The sequence below is a fragment of the Callorhinus ursinus genome, unplaced genomic scaffold, assembly GCF_003265705.2.
Source record: "Callorhinus ursinus isolate GAN/ISIS: 27379988/994484 unplaced genomic scaffold, GSC_fseal_2.0 scaffold3, whole genome shotgun sequence".
Taxonomy (NCBI): domain Eukaryota; kingdom Metazoa; phylum Chordata; class Mammalia; order Carnivora; family Otariidae; genus Callorhinus; species Callorhinus ursinus.
In genome coordinates this window covers 81,719,966-81,743,380 of record NW_027397065.1, presented here as the reverse complement: position 1 = coordinate 81,743,380, position 23,415 = coordinate 81,719,966, and the positions used below count along the sequence as shown (strand labels likewise).

Genomic DNA, 23,415 nt, shown 5'->3' with positions numbered 1-23,415 from the left:
TTGGTGTTGACTGACAATATCAACACAAAGCGTGACCGGATCTAAAGAGCTCTTTCCCAGTACCGGCTTTGCCCGTAGCTCGGTTCCAGCATTTGGTTTTGCCCGTGTCGGGTGGGTGACTTCATCACCTAGGCTTCTTTTCCTTAGTCTATAAGATCAAAGGGTGAACCAGCCTACATCCCTTTAAATTCAAATTCTGGAATTGTATGAAGTTTGATAACTTATACACAAAAATGGGTGGATAGTAAAAAACAAGATAACAGATATTTTATTTAACATTTTTAGTAAAATGAACTCCTACGGTCCCAGGTAGCTTGACTGAAAAATAAGTCCTTTGCCATCACTCTCCTTATTTTTAAATTGACCTGACACACTTAAAATATTTACTGACATAACTAAGGCTACGTTGAACGACAAAAGAATTCTTAGAAGGTTAGCTTGGGTTTGCCATCGTTAGTAAGTAGGAAATTGTTAATTAAAACCATAATGAGATGGCACTCATCTAGAATGACTAAAATTAAAAAGACTGACCTTCTCAGATATTGGTGAGGATGCAGAGGAATTGGAACTTTTGAAGACTGCTGGTGGAAATGGGCCGTGGTGCAGCCACGTGGGAAAGAGAGTTTGGCAGTTTGTTAAAAATTTAAACATACACCTATCATATGATCCAGCCACTCTACACCTATTTACCATTAAAAAAGGGAAAACATAGATACCTACGGAGACTGTGCACAGATGTTCTTAGGAACCGTATTTGTAGTGGCCAAAAAGCGGAAACAACTGCGATGTCCTTACCTTACCAGACGAGTGGCTACACTGTGCCATATACAGAGCCTGGAATACTGTCCCACGGTTGAAAAGGTATGGGCTGTTGATACACACAATAGTGTGGTTGAATCTCAGAGTAATTATGTTGAAGGAAAAAAACCAGACCAAAAAGAGAGTTCCTAGGATATGGTTCCATTTATGTACTTTTTCAAGGAAATGCAAGCTGATCTGTAGCGGATGCTGGGGAGGGAGGGCTCCATTTATGTACTTTTTCAAGGAAATGCAAGCTGGTCTGTAGCGGATGCTGGGGAGGGGGGGCAGGGGAGACAGAAGGACTACGGAGGGCACAGGAAGACTGGGTGGTGGAGCTCTTCACTGCGGACAGCAGGGGTGTTTTCCTGGGTGCGTCCGTGTGTTTACAAACTTCGCAGATTATATCCTGGAAATTCATGCACTTGACTGTGTGTCAGTTACACCTCAGTAAAGCAGTTTTCAAACGAAAATGAGCTCAGAAACAAAAGACTCAGTACAGCCTTTATTTTGGCAAGCACAGCTGTGCCGTGTGGGCCACGGAGGCTGGTGGGCATCGGGGGGCGGAGGCGCTGTCCGTAAGGGCGCTTGGAAGAAATGGGGGAGGGGTGGCTCTCATGTCCCTGAGGAAGCAGGAAGCCTTTTCTCCCGCACAAACCACTTCCGAGCCACCAGGGCCCTGCTTGGGGTCATTAGTCTTCTTTTCCACTTTGCCGAATGGCCCCCCAGAGATGTGGAGGGAGGCAGCGGGCTTGCCTCAAGCGGGTGAAGCGCTCCGCTCCCGCCATGCCTGAGGTCGTTCTTGCCTCTGTCGCTCCAAGTGGTCCTTACCCGTCCACGTCCCCAGACACATCTTGAGTGGTAGTACAGTGGTGGTTGGAGGTGTTTTCGGGATGCACACTCCTTTCCCTGGAGGACTGCGCCGTGGCCGGGTCAGCCGTGGCCAGGCGGGCTGTGGCCTGGGGTGGGCGACGTCACTGAGCGGTGCCGCGTCCGACTCTTCTTGCCAGGCATGGTGGTGAATTTATCCCACCACATCACACGCTGCCTCTTTTTCGGAGCCGTGGACAGTGGCCACATCTGAGCAGTGGTTTAATAATTAATAATGGGTTGTAGTGCCCTTGCTAAAAGTAAAGTAAAACCATCCATCTGCTAAACAAGAGTCAGAGGATGTGTAAAGGAATGCGTTATGCTTAGCAGATGTTTCTGTTGGTGGAGGGGGTCTTTTCTTCTTTCTCTTCCACTAGGATTGAGCCTAGGAAGAATCGGAAAGAGTGACTTCCCTTCCCTTTCCTCTTTTCTCTTTTGTGCCAGTCCCCTTGAGCTCTCTGCCTGTTTATTTTTTGCCACGCGGTGGTTGCACACTGCTTTTTTCCACGCGTGTGTTCCGTGTGTTCCGCGTGTTCCGTTGCCTGGGCCTGCTCGGGGGGGGGCTCCCCCTCCCACCCCCTACACACACCCCCCCCCCCCCCCCCGCCGGCCCCCCCCCCCCCCCCCCCCGCGGGGCCCCTTGGTTTCCCTGGGTGCCTGCACCGGGCTTCCGGGGGGGGGGAAACTCCCGGGGGGGGGGGGGGGCCGGGGGCCTGGCCTCACCGCACTCTCTCCTTCCCCAGCTGTGGACATGGCTGGAGGAGCTACAGAAGGAGCTGCTGGATGACGTGTACGCCGAGTCGGTGGAGGCCGTGCAAGACCTCATCAAGCGCTTTGGCCAGCAGCAGCAGACGACCCTGCAAGTGACCGTCAACGTGATCAAGGAAGGCGAGGACCTCATCCAGCAGCTGAGGTGGGCCGCGTCCCTGGCCTCCTGCGGGGCACGGGCGCTTTGCAGTCCTGCCAGTGATTTCGCCTTCCCTGAGCTCACACTTCTGAACAATGGGCCGCAATTCCCTGCCCAGCTAGGTGGGGAACAAATAACACGTCTGCATACAACAGAGAATAACATCCCTTTCTTTCTCTTTCCTGCAGCGGTTTCACTCATGGCAGCATTGACTGATAAACGTTCCCAGAGCTCAGCTTTTAGTAGTATTTCCTCTTAACACTTACCAAATACTTATTGAAATTTCTTTGCAAACCAGATTGATTTAAACCTCCGAGGACTGTGTCCTCCAGGCCCTGAGTGATGTGCCTCTCCAGAGGATGGTGGGTGTCCCGGTCCTCAGCGCTGAGGCTCGGGGAGCCCCGGCCTTGGGGGGGGGAGTCCCTGTCCCTCAGGGGTTCCCCTCCACACAGGAAGGCAGGGGGCCCTGCTGCGCCTGGGAGCAGATTCATGTTACTGGATCACTCAGAGGACTGTTTTTCAATCATGCCTGGTAGCTTCACGGGATGCTCACTTTGCCCAAGAGTCAGGCAAAAGTGACTTGTTAAAGCTGAGTGGGTGGCATTAAGAGTTTAAGCCCGTCACCACCCTGACTCTAGCGTGTGTAGCAAACAGGTATCGTCTACTCTGTTCTCTCTACTTAAGGAGAAGAGTGGCTAAAGCTGAGCTCCGCTGAAGTTACTTTCCGTAACAGGCTTCTTTTGAGAGCGACGGGAGGTGCCGAGCAGTCTTCAGTGTGGGCTCAAACCTGGCAGCTTGCTTGGAGGAGGAAGGCCAGGGTTGTGTGGCGCGGGAGGGGCCGCTGATTCCATTTTCTGAGACCAGCGGCCCCGCTTCCTGCCAGCTCTCTCCCCCTGAAGTGTGCGCGGTCTGCCGGATCTGGGGTCGGACAGTGGGAGACTTTCTCATGCCTGTCCCATCCCCTTCTGCCCTTCTGCCCTTCTGCAGGGACTCGGCCATCTCCAGCAACAAGACCCCCCACAACAGCTCCATCAGCCACATCGAGACGGTGCTGCAGCAGCTGGACGAGGCCCAGGCCCAGATGGAGGAGCTCTTCCAGGAGCGCAAGATCAAGCTGGAGCTCTTCCTGCAGCTGCGCATATTCGAGCGGGACGCCATCGATGTGAGTGGCCCCCTCCTGCTCTCTCCGCGGCCTCTCGCTCTGGCCGCCGTAACAGGAGGACGGGGAGAGGGGGGCGTGCGCCTCACCCTGGGAGCTGCAGGGCTTGTGCCGGAGGCCACGGCACACAGCAGGGTATAGAGCACAGCCCGTGTGCGGAGCTGAAGCCCCCCGCTGCCTCGCACGAGCAGCTTGTCTCAGCCCGGGCTGGGTCCCGCGACGCACGCCCCTGTCGGTGCCGCAGAGGCTCACCCCTGTGGCCGAGGTCCTCCCCGTCCCTTCCGTCGGCCCCCTCCCGCCCCGCTGCCTGTCTTTGCGCCCTCCCCCCCTCCTCCCCAGACGGTGAGAATAAGCCTCGCCTGGGCCGATGGCATGTTTGGTAGCATGAAGTCCAGTTTTTTTCTCCACAGAAGGGTGCTTGGATGATCTTTCGTTCTTCTTACCTAAAAGTTACATCTTGTATATGAGGTTTCTTTTCTTTTTCTTCAACAAAAGGAGGGTTCTTAATTCTGTGTCAGGGAAGATCTTATTTTTGAACTTGAAGTACAAGCAGAAGTAAGTATAATTGGATGGTGCTGAATCTGCCTGTGGAACATGATGAAAGGAACCGGAACTCACTTTAGCCCAGAGAAGGCCGGTTTCCTGGTGCCTGTCAGCAGCTTCATACAGCTGCTGGAGTGACCGAGTGCCTGTCCGGGTACCAGCAGCCCGCCAGGTGGTCCTGTGACTGCCGAGCAGAGTCTGTAGGGTGTGCCCCCTCCCCCCCGCCAGACCCTCAGTGCCACTGAAGGCAGAGGGGTGGCCGGACTTTGTGTGGACTGTTTCACTTCTCTCTGCTCAGGGGAGTAGCTGCCTGAAGTGGGCCCTGCCTGCTTCTCTCGGGTCTGTCTGTAGGCCCGGCTCTGAGTGGTGGTCTTGGTGTATGGTACAGGGACCAGGCCAGGCCCAGTGCTGGGCCTCTCATGGGCGGAGGGGGGTCTCTGGTTGGCCATCTGTCTAAATCTCCCATCAGTGTTTTCATTGAAGAAAGGCCTTCTTGGCTGTTTTTATTGTCATCGTTGGTTTATGACAAGAAAGGAGTTAAATCCCACCCATGTTGTCTGGTAAAATCTGCTCTCAGTGTCTTGACCTTTACAGCCACACGAAGCCATGTAGAGAAACAGCCCGCTGTGCTCTAGCTTATTAAGGACCTGCCCGGGGCCTGGGCGATGGTGTGCCGGTTCCAGGTTGCAGACTGTATGAGCAGAAGACCCAGCATGCCTGTTTTCCTCTGTGACCTCTACTTCGAATGAATTGCTTTGATAAACTTAGCTGCTTTTGAGTAGTTTCAATTAGAAAACACAGAGCAATCAGGCATTACTTGAAGTTTTTCATCAAGACATTTTGATATTTTTAAAAGGAAATCTCTTGGCTTCATTTGTATGACTGCTACTTAAAGGAAAAAAATTCTAATTGTATTTCCATTTTCAACAAACTAGTGTTTTAAAATGTAGCTCAGGAACCAGAAACATAATTTTCCCACACCAAAGCCACAGAATTCCCAGTGGCCTTTAATAAAGCCAGTGTGCCCGGCCAGGCGTAGTGCTTTCCTCAACTGAGGAAATTAAACCTGCAGGTCAGTCACAGGCCAGCTAAAATATAGTCTAAAAGCTTTTAGAATGTCATAGCCTAAGAACCTCTTTTCTCTGGAATAATCCTGAAACATAGAAACCTGAGAAGTTGAGGCTTCGGCTGGGGTGTCTTCCCTTATCTGGGAAAATGCTCCATCCGACTGCCCGTAGGAGGCATGGAGTTGTCTTTATGGGAGAAACTTATCTGTTCCTTGGCCAGTTTTTAAAAATCTCTCCTATCTCTTGTACTTCATAGCCTTTCTATCTCTCAAAAGTGAATCTAGTTTTTCTATGGCTTAGACATAGTACAGTCTCAGCCTCTTGATATTCCAGGTAAAATCTGCTCTTTTGATCTAAAAACAACGAAGTCATTACTATAGCATCCTGTGATAGTTACTTACAGAACAGTTATATGTACATTTAGGAAGAGGAACTTTTAGAATTTCTACACATTCTGGGATCGAGTTAAAAACAAAGTTACTTCTCCAAAGAATTCGTGTTCAAAAATTACTTCCCCTTTCTTGAGCTTTGTTTTTGCCACTGATTTCTTGTCTTCACTTGTACGGTTAACAAGCTGTAATGATAAACTCTGGGCAGGATTTTTCCTGATGATCCTTTGATCATGGCCATAAGCTCAATGAGTATTTTTGAGTCCTGCTGGTTCTAGCACGTTCATTTTTGTTTATTATCTGCTCTTGAGTGTTGTCTGAGCCTGATGCTGCCTCCATGAGACATCATTGCTGAGTCTGTACCTCACCACCACACCTAACCCTCTCCTGCCTCAGTGTTAGAAAAGGAACGTTAAAGAAGGAAATTTACCCTTAGGGTGGAGATAAAGCTTAAAGGTATGGTAAGCTCTTTCCTTTTAAAAAATATTTTCCCTCAGTGGCTTTTTGGCTTATGTGTAATTTAACATTGTTTAAAATTTATTAATTTTATAAATTAGCCCAATTTAATAAATTAGTGTAAATATACATACTGCATGCAGACCCCACCAATGAAAGAATAAATCCAGAAGATTTTTGCCATAGGAGTTTGGGGAAGCCTTCAGTTTTTATTACTTCCCATCTCCTAGCTGGGTTCTATGTAAACTCTCTCACATTGTCAGGTTTTCAAACTCAGGTGGTTACTGCTCATCTGGATGAAAGGAAATCAGGACTCATGGGAAAGGTTATCCCGCTGAAACGTAGATAATGCAGTGTTCTTTCACAAGAAGTCTTTTCCTTCTTTTTGGATTTTGTAATTTTTAGCCTGAATTTTTAAAAAGTAGATTACAGAAGTTTTCAAACCGGCTCCAAAGTAGCAAGGGTGGTACAGTGACCGTCCACGTGCCTATCTCCCAAATATGGCAGGATTGTGTCTTCCTTGCTGCAAACATCCCTTCTCTTGTTATTGTTGTGCTGTAGTATGTTAGAGCAAAGCTTTGCCAGCTTACCGTTTCCCTCCTAAAGGCTTTCTTAAGTATCTTGACAAAATAAGGCCTTTTCCCACATAACCAGAGTCTACCACCCCTCACCAACTGGAGGCCTTGATCTCTAACTAACACCCAACCTCTGCTCTGCCCTCTGCAGCTGCGCCGGGGGCGGGGAGGCGCGTGGGTGCCGCTTACACGGCTGATAGTCTTTCCATCCGGAGTCATCTCTTCATCCACCCTTCCTTTTTTTCCTGCCATGACTTGTTGGAATGACTGCATCAGGGGAAGAAACCAGGTCCCACATTCTGCGTTCGCTTAGTGATTTTCTTTCCCTGGTATTTCCTATAAACTTGCAAGTTCGATGTAAAGACCTGATTAAGATTCGGGTTCCGTTTCTGTGCCAGCTGCTCCCCAAGGGCCACGGCTTCTCCTGTGAGAAGGCTAGTCCTGTCTGGTCCTCCTTCTTTAGGGAGCTTAGGTTGGTCTGTGGGATTAGGAGGTGGCAGCCTGACCCTCCCATTAAGTCCCCCCATCCTTTTCCATTATAGTTTACTGCACATTGGTGATCATTGCCTGAAGAGTTATTTCACTAGAATTTCAAAACAGAATGAGAAAAACAGCCTTTCGAATTTTATTCTACATTTAATAACTAGATTTATCTATAAAGGGCAATCTTCCTTCATTGTTATAGGCTTAAATAATTATCTCTTTTACCAGTTTCAGGATAAAAGTTGGTTTCCTGTCAACTTCTTCTTCTTTTTTTTAAAGATTTTATTTATTTATTTGAGAGAGAGAATGAAATAGAGAGAGAGAGAGCATGAGAGGGGGGGAGGGTCAGAGGAAGAAGCAGACTCCCCGCTGAGCAGGGAGCCCGGTGCGGGACTCGATCCGGGACTCCAGGATCACGGCCTGAGCCGAAGGCAGTCGCTTAACCAACTGAGCCACCCAGGCGCCCTTCCTGTCAACTTCTAAGCAGAGGAGTTTTTCGTTTAATTTTAGGCTTTTTAGCTCTTCTTCTTCTTTTTTTTTTAATCACTAGGCATTAATGTGTTTTTCTTTATTTTGTAAATTTTATTCAATTGTGATAGATTTTTTGTATCTATCTGTCCCATCTTTGGCCTGTGAGAGCCCCTACGGCTGGCTTCCATGTCCTTCGGACATGGTCATATTAGTTCCTTCCTTCCTTCCCTACTTGGCACAGTGAGGTGTCACAGCAGATACTTATTTTGTAAGTCTTGGTCCTAAGAAGATACTTTCCTGTGTCAGATCATCTCAGACCTTGAGTCTTGGAACGATGAGCTTTCTCAGCAAATGAACGATTTTGACACGGACGATCTCACGATAGCAGAACAACGCCTCCAGCACCATGCAGACAAAGCTCTGACCATGAACAACTTGACCTTCGATGTCATCCACCAAGGGCAGGACCTTTTGCAGTACGTCAATGAGGTGCAGGCTTCGGGTAAGGAATGCATTTCATTCTGTCAGTTGTGGGGGTTTCATATCATACGGAAATTCATCCTGTTTATTTGTGTGCTGGCCGCCAAGTTTAGTTAGCCCCCTGACATAGATGTTCTAGGTACCTGCTCTTCAAAAGGAACATTTTGCTGTTTTATTTTCACATATCATGATCACATGTAACATTACGATTAGCGTACTTTCCTTTAATATTCTTGCACGTCGCCTCAGGGAGCATGATCTCCAGTTGTACATCCGTGAATGAAATGTGAATCTCAAAAAATTTTTCACATTCTTAATTTTTTTTCTTAGTTTATATTTTACCAGCAGAGGTCACTATGGGCTCAAAAATGTAGAGAGAAGTCCGTAGTGTTTGACAACCTGCTACTACGTTACTCGTTTTATACAAACCAAATTCAGTGCTTCCTGAAGAGTAAACAGGGTGCAAGTGGCTGTACAGCCAAAAGAAGCCAGAGCCCGCTCATTGATAGAGCCAAGGGCTCGTGTCCACAGTTATCCCTGTAGAAGTAGATGGACAGGAAATGGGTTTGGTTTGATTAGCTTTACATTATGTTTTGCTTTGGAACACATCGGATACATTCCTGCAGGCCCCCTCCCATGCTCGGAAGCACATGTAACACTCCTCTGCCCGCTATGCCTTCCTTGCACTTGGCCTTCAAGGTAACGGCCTGGCCCGGCCGGGCATGTTCTTCACAAAAGCGCAGTGTATGCCATGCGCGGCTGAAGAGCCGGCGGCCGTACCAGTCGAACTCTGGGCTCTCCCTTCACTGCCCGCAGGTGTGGAGCTGCTTTGCGATAGAGATGTTGACATGGCAACTCGGGTCCAGGACCTGTTGGAGTTCCTTCATGAAAAGCAGCAGGAGCTGGATTTAGCAGCGGAACAGCATCGGAAGCACCTGGAACAATGTGTGCAGCTTCGCCACCTGCAGGCTGAAGTGAAACAGGTAAACAAGCTGCTGGTCGCGGAGCCAGACCAGAGGGGCCCCGCTTGATAAAAGCCCCCGAAGACGGACCTCCTGGTCGTCTGGGATACAGAACACAGCTGTTGTGAGGCATGATGTGACACGCACACCCCCGGTACGGCCACAGCTCGTGTGCTAGAATGGAACCAGTGCCCGGACAGCTGTGTGTTTATTCTGTAGGGGAAGAGGCTTCCCCGCCCAGCAGGTGTATCACTTGAAAGGAACATTCACTTAGCTTGTTTTGTTATTGGTGGTCTCTTGCTTGAAACTGAGCACATTGTTTCTCAGGCTAAATAACTCTATGATTGTTCTGCCAAATAGGCTGTTATCAGTCTGGATGGGGTGACAGGCTAGAGGGGGCTGGGGTTTTCTTCTGCGACAAGCCTGCTCTACTGTCCTATCTCAGAGAGCATGGCAAAATAAAAATGGAACATTTGGGAGGGATTGCTTTCGGTTCACAGCCAATGGGATTCCATGTATACATACATTCAGCATGTACATGACATTTTATCTCATGAGCAGAGAAACCACTCATGGTACCGCCCTGATACAGGGCAAGTATGGCTTTCTGGGATTCTGGTGGAGGCACAGAAAAGCGTGTTAGGTTGAGAAGAGGGGATAAGGTGCCTCTGGAGTGTGAGCGAGGTGTGGTGCCTGAGTGGGTGGTACTCACATTAAAGCAGATACACTGTCAAACTGGGAAGCTGTAAGAGCGCCTGTTGGTCTCCCGTGTAACGAGATGAAGCATTCTGACCTGCCTTTTAAAGACCAGTTAATAAAGTGTTCCTTCTTGCTAAAAACAAAACAGTGTGTCTAAGAGACAAAAGCATAAACTATCCATGAGGAATTGCATTTGCCTGTAAGAGTCTCAAAGTGCTGCTCAAAAAGTACTTTCTCCACGTGACATGTCAGGACGTGGCAGATTGTTGCAGGTGCTCACTCAGTGGCCACGTGATAGGTGAGGCAGCTGTGTGGGTGGCGGGTTGTCAGGTGGCTGTTGCAGCCCCGGCTCCCCCTCCACTTGCCAGGCAGCAGGAAGGGAAAAACGTAACAGGGAAGAAGCAGTGCTTGCATCAGAGAAGAAATGTGGTCACACAACTGCCCAGAGACGACTGCATTGACCTCGGTAGCTGGAGAGAGCATCCAAACTCGAACGGAGCTGTGATGGGGCAGTGACGCGGCTTTATTTTAATCCACCCCCCCCCCGACACACACACAAAGTCGAGGTTTTCTGAGTAAAGGAGATGAGGAGAAGTAGGCGTTGAGTAGGTACCTAGGAGTCTGTGCTACAAGGAACTGCCCGCAGCCCTGCAGCTTCCACGATTGGAACGCTCTTGTTTGAGCATCTCGGGGGACAGCCCTGAGCGTCGTAGCACCGCCGAGTCCACTCTTCGTTTAGCAGGTCGTTTAACACTGGCATTAAATTGGAAAATATGTTGGTGAAATAAAAAATAGTTCCCTTACCAGGGAGTTTGCTAATTTTGCATGTTTATTAAGAAAAAAGGAATGAAAAATACATTTCTTGATTATCAGGGAATTATTTGTTTTTTGGTTTTTTTAAAGGTTTTTATTTGCTTGAGAGGGAGAGCGAGAGTGCATGTGCATGCACGAGCAGGAGGGGAGCGGCAGGGGGGAGGGGGAAGCAGACTCCCCGCTGAGCAGGGAGCCTGACCTGGGGCTCGATCCCGGGACGCGCGATGATGACCTGAGCTGAAGGCAGATGCTTAACCGACTGGGCCACCCAGGCGCCCCATTATCAGGGAATTATTTGGGGCAGTGGGTATCTAGTAGGTGATTCTCAATCTGCTTTGACCTGTCGACTAATATGATAATAACAATCTGCTGGACTCCCCACCTTTTCAGCACCCGTTTGAAGCTGTAAGATAACTGAATTAATTTTACAATGCAGCACTTAGGATCGGATACTGTGGAAGGACATCAGGCAGTGGGATCATAAGGAAACCCGTGCTTCACAGCTGACGTGAGCAGCTTGACCACCTTGCCCACTTGGCTCGTGTCCCCGGTGGCCTGCAGGGGGATCCCCTGCGGAGGGCCGGCGCTTGGAGCTCCCTGTGTCATGTTTCAGGTGCTGGGCTGGATCCGTAATGGAGAGTCGATGCTGAATGCCGGGCTCATCACGGCCAGCTCGTTACAAGAGGCCGAGCAGCTGCAGAGGGAGCATGAGCAGTTCCAGCACGCCATCGAGGTAGGGACACCGGCCTGCCCCCCCACCTCGGGACACGTCTGCTGAGCCCCCTCACGGGGGACTGACCCCAAGCCCGGTGGGGTTCAGCAGGATCCAGAGTGATGATGCTGATGCATCTCCAGCGTGTTTCAGGGAAAGGACACGGGCTGGTGACTGCAGTGAGGGGAGGAGGCGTGTGCCAGCCTGGGGACCTCGCAGCGCCGAGCCGTGAGACCCTGGTGGCACGCACCCCCCACTGTCGGGAGCACCTGCACCTGAGAACCCGAGCTGGGGTCTGGGCTGAGGGGCTTTCTGTTCTGCGGGTCCTGTACGCATACTCCTGGACAGAGCAGAGCGCCGAGGGCGGCTCAGCCAGACCAGGGGCACATCACCAGTAGACAACACTATCCATGGAACTCCTCCGACCCTGGTTAACAGCAGCGTCCCTCACCCTCGCGGGGTCGGTGCCAGGCCAGGGCCAAGCCCACTCAGATTCACTCTCACAGCATGTGAGTTCATTATTTGCCAAGTTTTTTGGGGGGGAGAGGGGAGTTAATTATGGTAGGTAGTCTCAAGGTACACTCTCGGGAAAAAGAGCATTTGATTGCAGAAAACTTGTTTCCTGCTGTAGTTACATACATAGAGAATAAAGCCACAGAAAATACTGTTAATTTATTCTCGAGATTGACATATTTTCAACTACTCAGCGTCAGCAGACACATATTAGCTCTTCTTCTTGAAGCCCAGACTCTGGGCGTCTTTTGAAAATTGTATGCTGTGCCTAGTGATTTCTAATAATTAAATGCCTAATACATGTCCGTGTATCTGGGTGAAGGGTAGGGTTGGTTATGTTGCATATAGTCTTTTCTGGGGTCATTTAGTGCCTTTTCAGTGAAATGCAAAATTTTGCTGTGGTTAAAAAAAGAAGAAGAAAAAGAAAAAAAATCTGTGTCCACAGAAACCCATGTACTCCACCTTAACTGCTGTGCTGGCTGGTGTTCCGAGGCTTCATTGGGAGAACCTGACCTGTCAGCCCCTCATGGGATCTTCTAGTGAACATGCATGAGCAGGAATTCTACTGGATTTCTGGTGTTAGTTTGATATTTTAATGTAGCATGAGCCTCCAGAGAATACACTTGGCTCATTTCTAGCTTTGAATTATGTTTCTCTCTCTCTCTCTTTTTTAAAGTCAATAGTTCTTGAAAACTTTTTACTCAAGTCTAAAGTTTAAGGTAAAAATGCAAAAGGCATTCATGGTGGCCACCTTTTTTCTCCATGTGTTCATGTGCCTCTAGCTGCTATTACAAGGAGGACCAATAGGAAGAATAAACTTGGAACATTTCAACAGCTTTTTTAGAATATTGGCTATTAATTTTCCCTGCTATTTCTCAAGCTGAGAACCCCACAAGTGGGACCCATTCTGGAATGTCTTAATGCATTTCATCCTTCATTAGGTAATTTAAATGTAAGCGCGGTTGTTGCTAGGCATGAAAACTTTTTTTTTTTTAACTGCACGGTCTGCTGTGTTTGTGGAAGTGTCCTGATGAATATTAAGGGAAGTTGTTTCTATAGAAGCAGGTGGAGCAGCACCACGGCAGCCTTCCCAGTTCCTTCCCAGTCGACGTGTGACGGCCCAGACAGAGAAGTATCCCCTCTCCTTTCTCTCTCCTTAGAAAACACATCAGAGCGCCCTGCAGGTGCAGCAGAAGGCAGAAGCCATGCTGCAGGCCAATCACTACGACATGGACATGATCCGGGACTGCGCCGAGAAAGTGGCCTCTCACTGGCAGCAGCTCATGCTCAAGATGGAAGACCGCCTCAAGCTCGTGAACGCGTCTGTCGCCTTCTACAAAACCTCAGAGCAGGTGAGGAGGCGGGTTCGATGCCTTGGGCTCCTGACCAGCCTTTTATGTTGAGCTCGGGGTGACTGGACAACTCTGTCATTAAGCCTCAGTCATTGCCGAGCCAGTGACTTCAACCGAGGCAGAGAAGAGCATTCCAGAGGTAGAAGGCTTATCGCTTACTTTAGGACTCGAAGAGTAATAGGTTGGAAAGGGGCCGAGAAGACCTGCGTTCTCCTCTCGTTTAAATGGATAGCCTGAAACACACCAGAGAGAGACCAGAAATTCCGTTTTTATTTGGTTCTTGTTCTGAAAGGCCTGCCTGTTTTGACCCCTGCATTTGTCCTCACGTGTAAGACGGAGCCCATGGTTCCTTCCGATGGTCTTGGTCCCCAGGCCAGCACCTTTATCCCTAGAGCCTGACCCACCACACCTGCCGGAGATCCCGCTCTGTGCCGTCGGTCGCCGACCAGCCCCTCTTAGCCTGCGGCTCTTCTGCTCACAGGTCTGCAGTGTGCTCGAGAGCTTGGAGCAGGAGTACAAGAGAGAAGAGGACTGGTGTGGAGGCGCCGACAAGCTGGGCCCCAACTCAGAGACGGACCACGTCACGCCAATGATTAGCAAGCACCTGGAGCAAAAGGAAGCATTCCTGAAGGTAAGGAACCCGCCCTTTGGGGTGCTGGTGCCTCCCTGAACAGGGGACACAAATGCAGGACGGTTCGCCGGAAGATGGCAGGGTCCAGACTGTCCGTCAGAGAACCCCAGAGGTTCCCAGGCACCAGGCGTGCAGGGCCCGGGGCGGGGGGGCGGGGAGCTCCCCATACCTGCAGCTCTCCCCTTGTGTGACATTGCATCCACGCTGGGCTAGGTGGTCAGAGAAAGTCTTTAAAATCTTCCATTTGTGATTTACACTCCCTAGTTTTCCCAAAGAGCTGGAAACCTGTGTGAATAAAGCATGGGTGGAAGTCGGAACACCAGATGATTCTGAGCAGATAGAGAGATTAATTTGGTGAGACAGAAATGCCGATAGCTTGAAATAATCTTCCTTTGGAAATTCAGCCTTTTTAGGAATAAAGACTGAACCCAGCGCAGAGTAGACACAAAGCAGGAACACCTCTTGGGGTTTATAGGATTAGTTACTAATACTCACTCAGCCAGTGTTTCCTACAAAAGAGACTTTAATTCCATTTAGGCCCGACTCTGAGAAGCTTCAAATGAGGAGTTTCTCTAGCCGCCTGTGTGTGTGTGTGTGTGTGTGTGTGTGTGTGTTCATACCTAAATCACCCAGATGTTCTAAAAAGTGCTCAAAACATTTGGCAACATTTCCATGTTTCTGTGATGTATTCTTTCACTCTTGAGAATCTTCTGAGGCTCTGCCTGTTGCCACTCAGACCTGTTAAAAGTAGGTGTGGTGTGTGCTTTTCATTGTCACTTTATTGAGTTTTGCTTTGGCATTCTGACCCCTCTGACCCCATTTCGTGTTACATTTAATAATTTCTGTTTCCATTCTGAAGGTGATGTCTGACAGTTACTGTTTAGTCTGGGAGAACAGATTGTAACTCTGAAAATTGTATCTGGTCGTTTATTTGGAGCTTCCATCACATGACTTTCTTTGTAGCAGATCAGGGTGGGAAAAGAGCGGTGACTCCCTCAGCCTCCAGTTGAACCATTTCAGACGGAGCTTGAAAGCCCTGCGTGGGCTTACGTGTCCTTGCTTGTTACATTTATGAAATGCCCGCCAATGTGAGGACGTTTCCATTGGGATCCTCATAATTTGCCTCTCTTTCTCTGCAATCCATTTAGAATAAAGCAGAATTGGGGCACCTGGGTGGTTCAGTGGGTTAAGCGTCTGCCTTCGGCTCAGGTCATGATCCCAGGGTCCTGGGATCGAGTCCCGCATCAGGCTCCCTGCTCGGTGGGGAGTCTGCTTCTCCCTCTGACCCTCCTCCCTCTCATGTGCTCTCTCTCTCTCTCTCTCTCTCTCTCTCTCTCTCATTCTCTCTGTCTCAAATAAATAAATAAAATCTTTAAAAAAAAAAAGAATAAAGCAGAATTGAATACTACTTAGTCTAAATAAATTTAGACAGATACTTAGATAAAATTATAAAACAAAATACTCACTGGCCTGTTCAGATTCCTTCTCTCAGCTAGGTTCAGTAGTGTCTGTGTATTGGATAGCTTTAAACTTTTCATAATGGAAGTTTAAAGATGCGTACAAAATAGAACAGGTAACAAACTCCTGTGTACTTCTCACCCAGCGTCAATAGTTACGGGCACATGGGCATATGCCCACTTTCCCTGGGCTACTTTAAATTCTAAATGTTACATCATTCTATTTGTAAATCCTTCAGTATGTATTTAAACATTAAATTGTGCCTTTCTAAAACCTAACCACAATACCATTATCGGATCCTGAAAATTAACAGTATTTCTTATTTTATACAAAATCCAACAGCGTTCAAATTTCTTTGACCCGTATTGTCTTATATATGGCTTTAATCAGAATTCAAACAAGGTCCACACGTTGACTTTATTAATATGTCTCTTAAATCTCTCTCTCTCTCTTTTTAAAGATTTTATTTATTTATTTGACAGAGATATAGTGAGAGAGGGAAAACAAGCAGGGGCAGAGGGAGAGGGAGAAGCAGGCTTCCCATGGCGCAGGGAGCCCGATGTGGGGCTCGATCCCAGGACCCTGGGATCATGACCTGAGCCGAAGGCAGACGCTTAATGACTGAGCCACCCAGGCGCCCCTCCAAATCTCTTCTAATCGAAACACCACCCCCCCTTTTATTACTATTTATTAGCTGAAGAAGTAAGTTATACTGTGGGATTTCTCTCACTCTGGATTTCCATAATTGCATCCTGTGGAGTCATTTTTTACCATCCTGGATTCTCTAAGTGTGTTCTGTTGAGAGCCTCACTTAGATTCAGGCTTGAGTGTGAGTGTGTGTGTGTGTGTGTGCACTCAGCGTACCTGGCATTCCATCAGGAGGCACATAAGGTCTGCTTCTCTTTGTGTCTGTGTGATAGGAGGGTTTACCATTGCTTCAAACGTGGTAAGTCCAGTTAATCCATTATGTGCTTCTCTGTCTGCCTTTTACCTAATGGGTTTAGTACCCTGTGGTGATAATGCTTCATTAGGAGTTGCAAAATGGTGAGCTTCTATCATTCCTTCTGCCTTGATTAGCTAGAATTATTCCCTCCTTAGCTATTTGGTTACTCTCAAATAGAGTTTGTCCAGAAAAGGCAGGCTAAGTGCTTGAATCTTTCCATTTGCTTCTCATTTTCAGAATAATGAGCTGTTGCCCTAGCAACCTCTACATAGGATTAGTTTTTGTTCTATCTTCATGGATTTTAAGATATTTGGTGTGTTTTGATCAATTGCAGTCATTTATCTTTTTATACTCAACTTGTCCCATTCGTGGGAGCTCCTTCCAGGCAGGTTGGCTCTGACGTCCTCCTGACATAACCCCGGCCGTCTGCAGCCGCTTCCTCACCGTTTAGAGTGCAGCCAATTTCAGGCTAATCTGCGGAGACTCATGATACATTCTTCTCTTAATTAAAAAGTGTCCTAGCTCCATGTACTGCAAAGGCCTGGAAATAGTGACCAACCAGTAATAATGAGCTCCCTGTGTCTTGTCCAGATTATGGTCTAAATACCATGTATCAGAAGGAGGAAACAGAGCTTCTAGAAGAAAGAGTAATTCCAGAGCTGAGACAGGAAATGGATAAGATATTTCCAACTCACATATAATTAAGGGTATTTTTCCTCTTGTTTTTTTAATACATTAATGAAATTACTTACTTGGTTTATAAACCTGGAATCCATCAGTCATCTGTTACCACAATAACACCACAAAACAAACCACTCCAAAACTGATGGCTCACACCAGGGTTTGGCAGTCTTAGCCCCCGAGAGCTAAATCCATTCACTCGTACTCTTCTCCATGTTGCCCGTGGCGGCTTTCCTCCACAGTGGTTGGGTTCAGTACTTGCAACGGGGAGGTAGAGAATATAGGACTTGGAAAGCTGAAAATACTGTCTGCCCTTTCCAGAAATCCGGGCACAGGTTAGCTGGGTGCTCTCACTCAAGGTTTCTCCCAAGGCTGCAGCCAGGTTGTTGGCTGGGGGCCCGGAAGGAGAAGGGCCCCACCTCCTCTCTGTGCAGGCCCGCGGCCTCTCTCCGTCCCCTGCCCCGTGCACCTCTCTGTGGGGCGGTGCTCAACCCAGCAGCTGACTTCCTCAGAGCAAGAGGTCCAAGACAGACTTTTTTTTTTAATTGAAATAGGATGTAACCTGTGTATTCTTCCAACCACAAGTTGGCCCGACGAATGTTTTAGTTAAAGATGTGTGTTAGAGCTATACGATGTCGTCATCCATACGTACTCAAAATACATGTTTGTCGAAGTCACATTAACAACGCCTTGCCCTCCATGTATCTCTTAGGCTTGCACGCTTGCTAGAAGGAATGCAGATGTCTTCCTGAAGTACCTGCATAGGAACAGTGTGAACATGCCTGGAATGGTGACACATATCAAAGCCCCTGAACAACAAGTAAAAAGTGAGTACAGCTATGAGCTGCCTTACCGGCGGGCAGCCCCGGGGCTCTGGCGGGATGTGTTCTAAAATCCCAAGACCCAGGGCTTCATTTTAGATGTTCATTTCGTATTATTAAAGTTCTCGCCAGTTATCTTTGTTTAATAATAAAATATGAAACAAATGATATAGATTGATACTTTGTTGACTAAAGTCGAAGAGTATAAGCAGGAAGAAAATGCAGCATGATAATTTATTAGCCTGGACTATTTTGTTCAGGCAGGTGAAAACACTGTAAATTGGGGAAAAAGGAAAACCAGAATTTATCTAGAGTCAAAATATTTTTAAAAGTTCAGATTAAGAAACTATACACCAAAATCATTGCTGGAAGGTATTAGAGATTTGTATGCTTAAAGCATTAATAAAATCAAATTGCCAAATATCATACATTCTGGTATCATTTGAGAGTAAAAATCTGTAAAGCCATGGGTTTTTATGTATGCATATATATAACGTTAAGGGCATGGAAACTCGTCTGGGAAAATTTGATACTAAACTTAATAGGATTGGTATGGATGGAAGTGAGGGGGACTGATGATTTTTACTCTAGAATTCTGATTGAATACTTTACAACGGAAATACATTCAGGTGTTCTCTAACTTAAAACTTAGATTTAATCATAGTGGGTTTTTTTTACAAATACAATTAAAATGACATGGAAATAACCTCAGAAAATGATTAAGAGTTTGAAACAGTCTTGCCATTGGGGCACCTGCTATCCTCACTGTGAGCTTCAGGGGCCGGCAGTAAACAGATGAGGAACCTGGGGCCCCACAGCCTGCACTCTCAGAGTTGGGTTTCATAGGGGAAAAGTTGCCATAATCCGTTAACAGATGATTCGTCTCACTCTTTAAACCCATATGATTGGCAGAAACTTTGTACATTATACTCTGCGCCCTGTTCATCTGGATTCATCTGTCAGAGGTGTCACAGAAAAATGATCTGTCACAGTGGTAGAGTTCTGTCCTCTGCAGAGGAGATTTCGTATTTGTTACTTGGTGGCCTTCCCTCTTGGGGAGATGAGTGACTAACGCAGCCATTTCTCAGCAGGAGCAAGTCTTCATTGCCAGCAAGTTACTTGTGTTGGTAATCGGTTTATTCGGCTCACGTCATGTAAAAATCATTGCTTTTCTCTCATCCTTCAGGATTGCCTTTGCTTGTTGGCCGTATTCTGCTTTCTCTGATCAAAGATGTTATGATCCGTCCTAGGTTGTACCAGTGCGATGGGGGTGTGTGTGTGTGAGAGGAGTGTGCGCGCTACAGGCACACGCACGAGGTAGTCACTGTGCACTTGCTGCCGTGTATCATCATTCTGGGTGCTACGGAGAGTTAAAAACAGAATGTTCTGTTTCTCTCACTGGGTACTTGGGGACGAAAGATTTATGTGTGGGACAGTGTGGCAAATCCACGTCAGGGTGAGGGTGCCAGAAGAGACAGCATCCCAGGACCCCAGACAATCCTTCAGGTGCATGAGGAAGCCCCAGCTGGTTTCCCATCCCAGTCCAGGTGGGGGCGGTCAGCGCTCTGCTTGGCCGCTTACCCGCCCCAAGTCAGTCGGGCCCCAGGCAGGGACTGTAGAAAGAAGAGCCTGGAAAAGACCCATTGGCTCATGTTAATTTTCACATGTGATACTTTCATTTAATTTTTTGACTGGCTTCAAATTTCAAAGTCTTAATTTGTGTCACTACATTAGTTTCCTTTTTCAGTAAAGATAAGGGAGCATGACCACTGAACTGCCACGTAAATCCTGCTCACAGGTTCATGTTTCTCAGCCCACCCGGACCTCGGGAAATATTTGTGGAAAATTTAATATTTTTAAGGTTGTTCCCAATATTAATGAAGTTATAATCTAGATACCATTTATTTGATTTGCAGTTTGTCTCTAGAATCTTCTTCCAAAGTTCCTTGTGTATTTTATAAACTTCGAGTAAAACAGACTTACTGTAAAAAAATTAAGTGTACAAATGTATATAAATTACCTATTTCCTTTGCCAGTGGTCTCCACCGTCAAGACTTTTTTGTGCGTACGTCTATGAATATAAACATAAACATATAGAGAAAAACACACGTGGATTTCACTCTACTCACCGTCCCGCATTTTTATTTCTTTACCAAAATGGGACTGTTTTTTGCTGCAATTTGCTTCTTTCACTTAATAATGCATCTTAGTCCTCTTCTGGGGACACCTGGGTGGCTCAGTCAGTTAAGCATCTGACTCTTGATCTCAGCTCAGGTCTTGATCTCAGGGTGGTGAGTTCAAGCCCCAGGTTGGGCTCCAACACCGGGTGTCGAGCCTACTTAAAATAATAATAATAATAACATATCTTAGTCCTTTTTCTATATCAGAATTTAAAGATCTCTATCATTTTTAATGTCCAGGATAATGATTTCATAGTTGACTTAACCTGTCTCCCAGTTGGGCTCAGATGTCACTGCCAGTTTTTCCAAACAGCGCCTTAGTGTTTGTGCACCTGAGTACATATGGCTTGTGTAAGCACCGTACATCTGAAAGATAAATTGCTGGTTCAAAGGTGTGCAGACTTCCGATGACGTCACCTGTCGCCAGAGTGCCCGCTGCAAGAGTGGTGCTGTTTCCCCTCAGTAATATGGGGTCACCCCTGCATGTTCCTCTCCCCCAGTCCTGCCAGCACTGGACAGCACCACTGCTGGCCAGGAAAAGGGTGCAAGATGGTCTCATTGTCTGAGTGAGGTTAAACATGTTTCTGTGTATTTAGTGGCCATATTTTAGAAATTATGAACTTCATGTTTATATGCTTTGCTCAGGACACTGGGGTGACTCAGTTGGTTAAGCGTCTGCCTTCAGCTCAGGTCATGATCTCAGGGTCCTGGGATCAAGCCCCACATGGAGCTCCCTGCTCAGCAAGGAGTCTCCTTCTCCCTCTGCCCCTCCCCCCAGCTCTCTCTCTCTCTCTCTCTCTCTCTCAAATAAATAAAATCTTTATATGCTTTGCTCATTTTTCTAATGGACTGTTCATCTTTCCCTGTTGACACGCAAGTGCATTTGGTCTGTGTCTTATATTTTCCCAATAATTTTAACTAGCTTTTTGTTGGTGCTGTACTGTTATGGTGGATTTTGTTTGGTTATGACATTTACAGTGTTTATGTAATCAGGGTTTTTGGCCTTTCTGGCGCCATGCTTCTCTACTTATGTCCCTGCTTCTCCTAATGGTTTGTGGTTTTGTTTCTGCCTTTGTAAAAAAAAAAAAAAAAAAAGAAGAAGAAGAAAGAAAAAACAAAACTGTGTTTTCTTCTAGTACTCCACTATTATGACATAGATCCTTTATACTAAATTCTTTCCACAGGAGGGTTTTAATGTTGTTGAAGTAATTCTTTAATATTGAAGTTTTTCCAGCCATTGTCAGATTGCCCCAGCAGGGGGCGCAGTAGCTTATCCCACTCATCCAGCTAACCAAAGGTATCAGAGGCCAGTCTTCAGTTTCCAGTGACCTCAATCATAAGATAACAAATTGGGGTAAGAGCAGAAGGGGAGGTCTGGTGGACACGCTCACTGAGAGCATTGGGCGAGCAAGCCGTGTGGCTCTTAATTTCATACTCTGTCTTGCATTGACATTTCCATAAAGTCTTTAAATAACGTTGAATGGGATTTTGCAAGTGTTTTCACTGGTTGTAAGCACCAACATACGTCTTTGTCTTTATTCTCTTAGATATCTTGAATGAACTCTTCCAGCGGGAGAACAGGGTATTGCATTACTGGACCATGAGAAAGAGACGGCTAGACCAGTGCCAGCAGTACGTGGTCTTTGAACGAAGTGCCAAGCAGGTCAGTCATTACACCGGGCTCCCCCGTGCTCTCCACCCTCTTTTAGACTTCCGGCCTCCGCTGGGAAGCTCTTGACATGTCAGCCACTTTGAAAACCACTGTCAAATGATCAAAAGAGTCATGCCTTTTAAATAAGCTTGTCATGAAAAGAAAACCCACACCCCATAGAAGTGGGTTTGGGCCCTCAGCAAGTGTGTCTGTCACACAGCCCGCCTCTGCTGCCGTTGGCTCATGTTTAGGACCACCAGGAACAAGTCCTAATTATGACGACGATTCAGAAATCATTGTGGAATCTAGGTTCTGTACTTGTATAAATACTACAGTGGGTGGGTTTTTTTTTTTTTCGCTATAATTATATTTTCAAGGTAAAGCTTTGTTCTTCAGATAACTTGAGCTAATATTAGGTAAGAAGTGTGATAGAATTTCTAAGAATTCAGTAGAGTAAAAAAGTGTTCATGCAGTTGACTAATGCAGAGACATCAAGAGGATATGTTTAGGGGGCATCTGTAGAGCATGGGACTCCTGATCTCAGGGTCATGAGTTCAAGCCCCATGTTGGGCGTGGAGCCTACATAAAAAAATAAATAAAAAGATATGTGTAGAGTTTCCGTCTTCTGAAGTCATTTTGGGGTAAGTGTTTCGGCCGGTATGGTTAGTCATGGAAGATCGTTGTGTAGGGTAAAGTCTGTCTGACCCCTAACTTGAACTAAGTTTCCTGTCACTTCTCTTTGGCTTTAACGGTAGCATAGGAATCCGTAAGCTGTTGGTCCAGAATGTGGAGAGTCTGGAGGGCACGGAGCACAGAAGGCTCATTCTCAGAACGCCTGTGTGAGCCCTCTCGTGTCCTGCGTGTCCGGGACCTTAGAGTCACTGGGGCCTCTTCAGTGCTGTGGGTCGCTGGCGACCACATCAGACATGGACGGTCTTCTAATTTCACCTGTGCCTGCCCCAGAGTAGGCATTCAGTTAAATCTTTTAGCTTAAAGAGTAAGTCTTCCTCAGCACAGTTTCCCACTTAGGGAGAATATGATCTTTTGATTTGGTCAATGTTGGTTTCGAGTGGGCAGCGAAGTGCTCAGAATGGCTTGGTTCCCCTGAGGTTGGTAAGCTGGAGTTCCTGGTCCATAGATCTGGCGCCCAGACTCAACCCTTCCCTCATCTTGGTTGATGTTACCAGGGGTAGTTATATTCCCAACAGAAGTGGCAAGCAGTGCTTTTAGTGTTTAAATTACATTTTATTTAATGATAGTTCAACCATATTTCAGACTCATGGGGCCTGATTTTGTTTCTAATTAGAGATTGTCTCATAATCTCTTCTCATATATCTTTATTGTTTCTCTGTTGAAAGACAAGCAGTCATTCAGCTACAGAGAACACAATTGTAAATAATCATTTTAATGGAGAAAAACAATGGAATGCATTGTTGCTTTTTCCTAAAGTCAGCTCATTTGCCAAAAATGAAATCAGGAAGCGTAGGCCATTGTAGCCCATTGGGTTCTATGCTGTGCTCACGGTCCTGTAGTGAAGTTGCTTATTTATAACCCCAATCCTGGAGGCTCCTCCTGATGCACAGGGCTCAGGACGGCACCCTGAGCTTAACTGGCTGGAACGCGGAGCAGTGATTTCTGTCCCGGCCCTCGGGCTTCCTGGGTGCCTCCAGCCTCCTCGACACTCTTCCCAGGCTCTCTGCGGCTGAACGCTGGCATCGTCTCAGGCTTAGTCTGGGGCTAGCTCTAGTTTCTTTCTTACCTTCTTACCTCCTCTGCTGGTACCTTGTCATGAAAGTAGCAC

General features: G+C 47.1%; 1 protein-coding gene across 6 annotated transcripts in view; it reads left to right on the top strand.

Moving 5' to 3' along the window:
• The window catches only part of TRIO (trio Rho guanine nucleotide exchange factor), a 337,626-nt gene that overhangs the window by 198,370 nt on the left and 115,841 nt on the right, over positions 1 to 23,415 (top strand). For all 6 annotated transcript variants that reach the window (XM_025867461.2, XM_073891080.1, XM_073891081.1 and 3 more), the window contains exons 12-20: positions 2,412 to 2,581; positions 3,563 to 3,737; positions 8,025 to 8,220; positions 9,015 to 9,181; positions 11,286 to 11,405; positions 13,058 to 13,249; positions 13,731 to 13,880; positions 17,675 to 17,789; positions 21,511 to 21,626. In XM_025867461.2, coding sequence (XP_025723246.2) covers positions 2,412 to 2,581; positions 3,563 to 3,737; positions 8,025 to 8,220; positions 9,015 to 9,181; positions 11,286 to 11,405; positions 13,058 to 13,249; positions 13,731 to 13,880; positions 17,675 to 17,789; positions 21,511 to 21,626 — 1,401 coding nt within the window. The remainder of the gene's footprint in view (positions 1 to 2,411; positions 2,582 to 3,562; positions 3,738 to 8,024; positions 8,221 to 9,014; positions 9,182 to 11,285; positions 11,406 to 13,057; positions 13,250 to 13,730; positions 13,881 to 17,674; positions 17,790 to 21,510; positions 21,627 to 23,415) is intronic.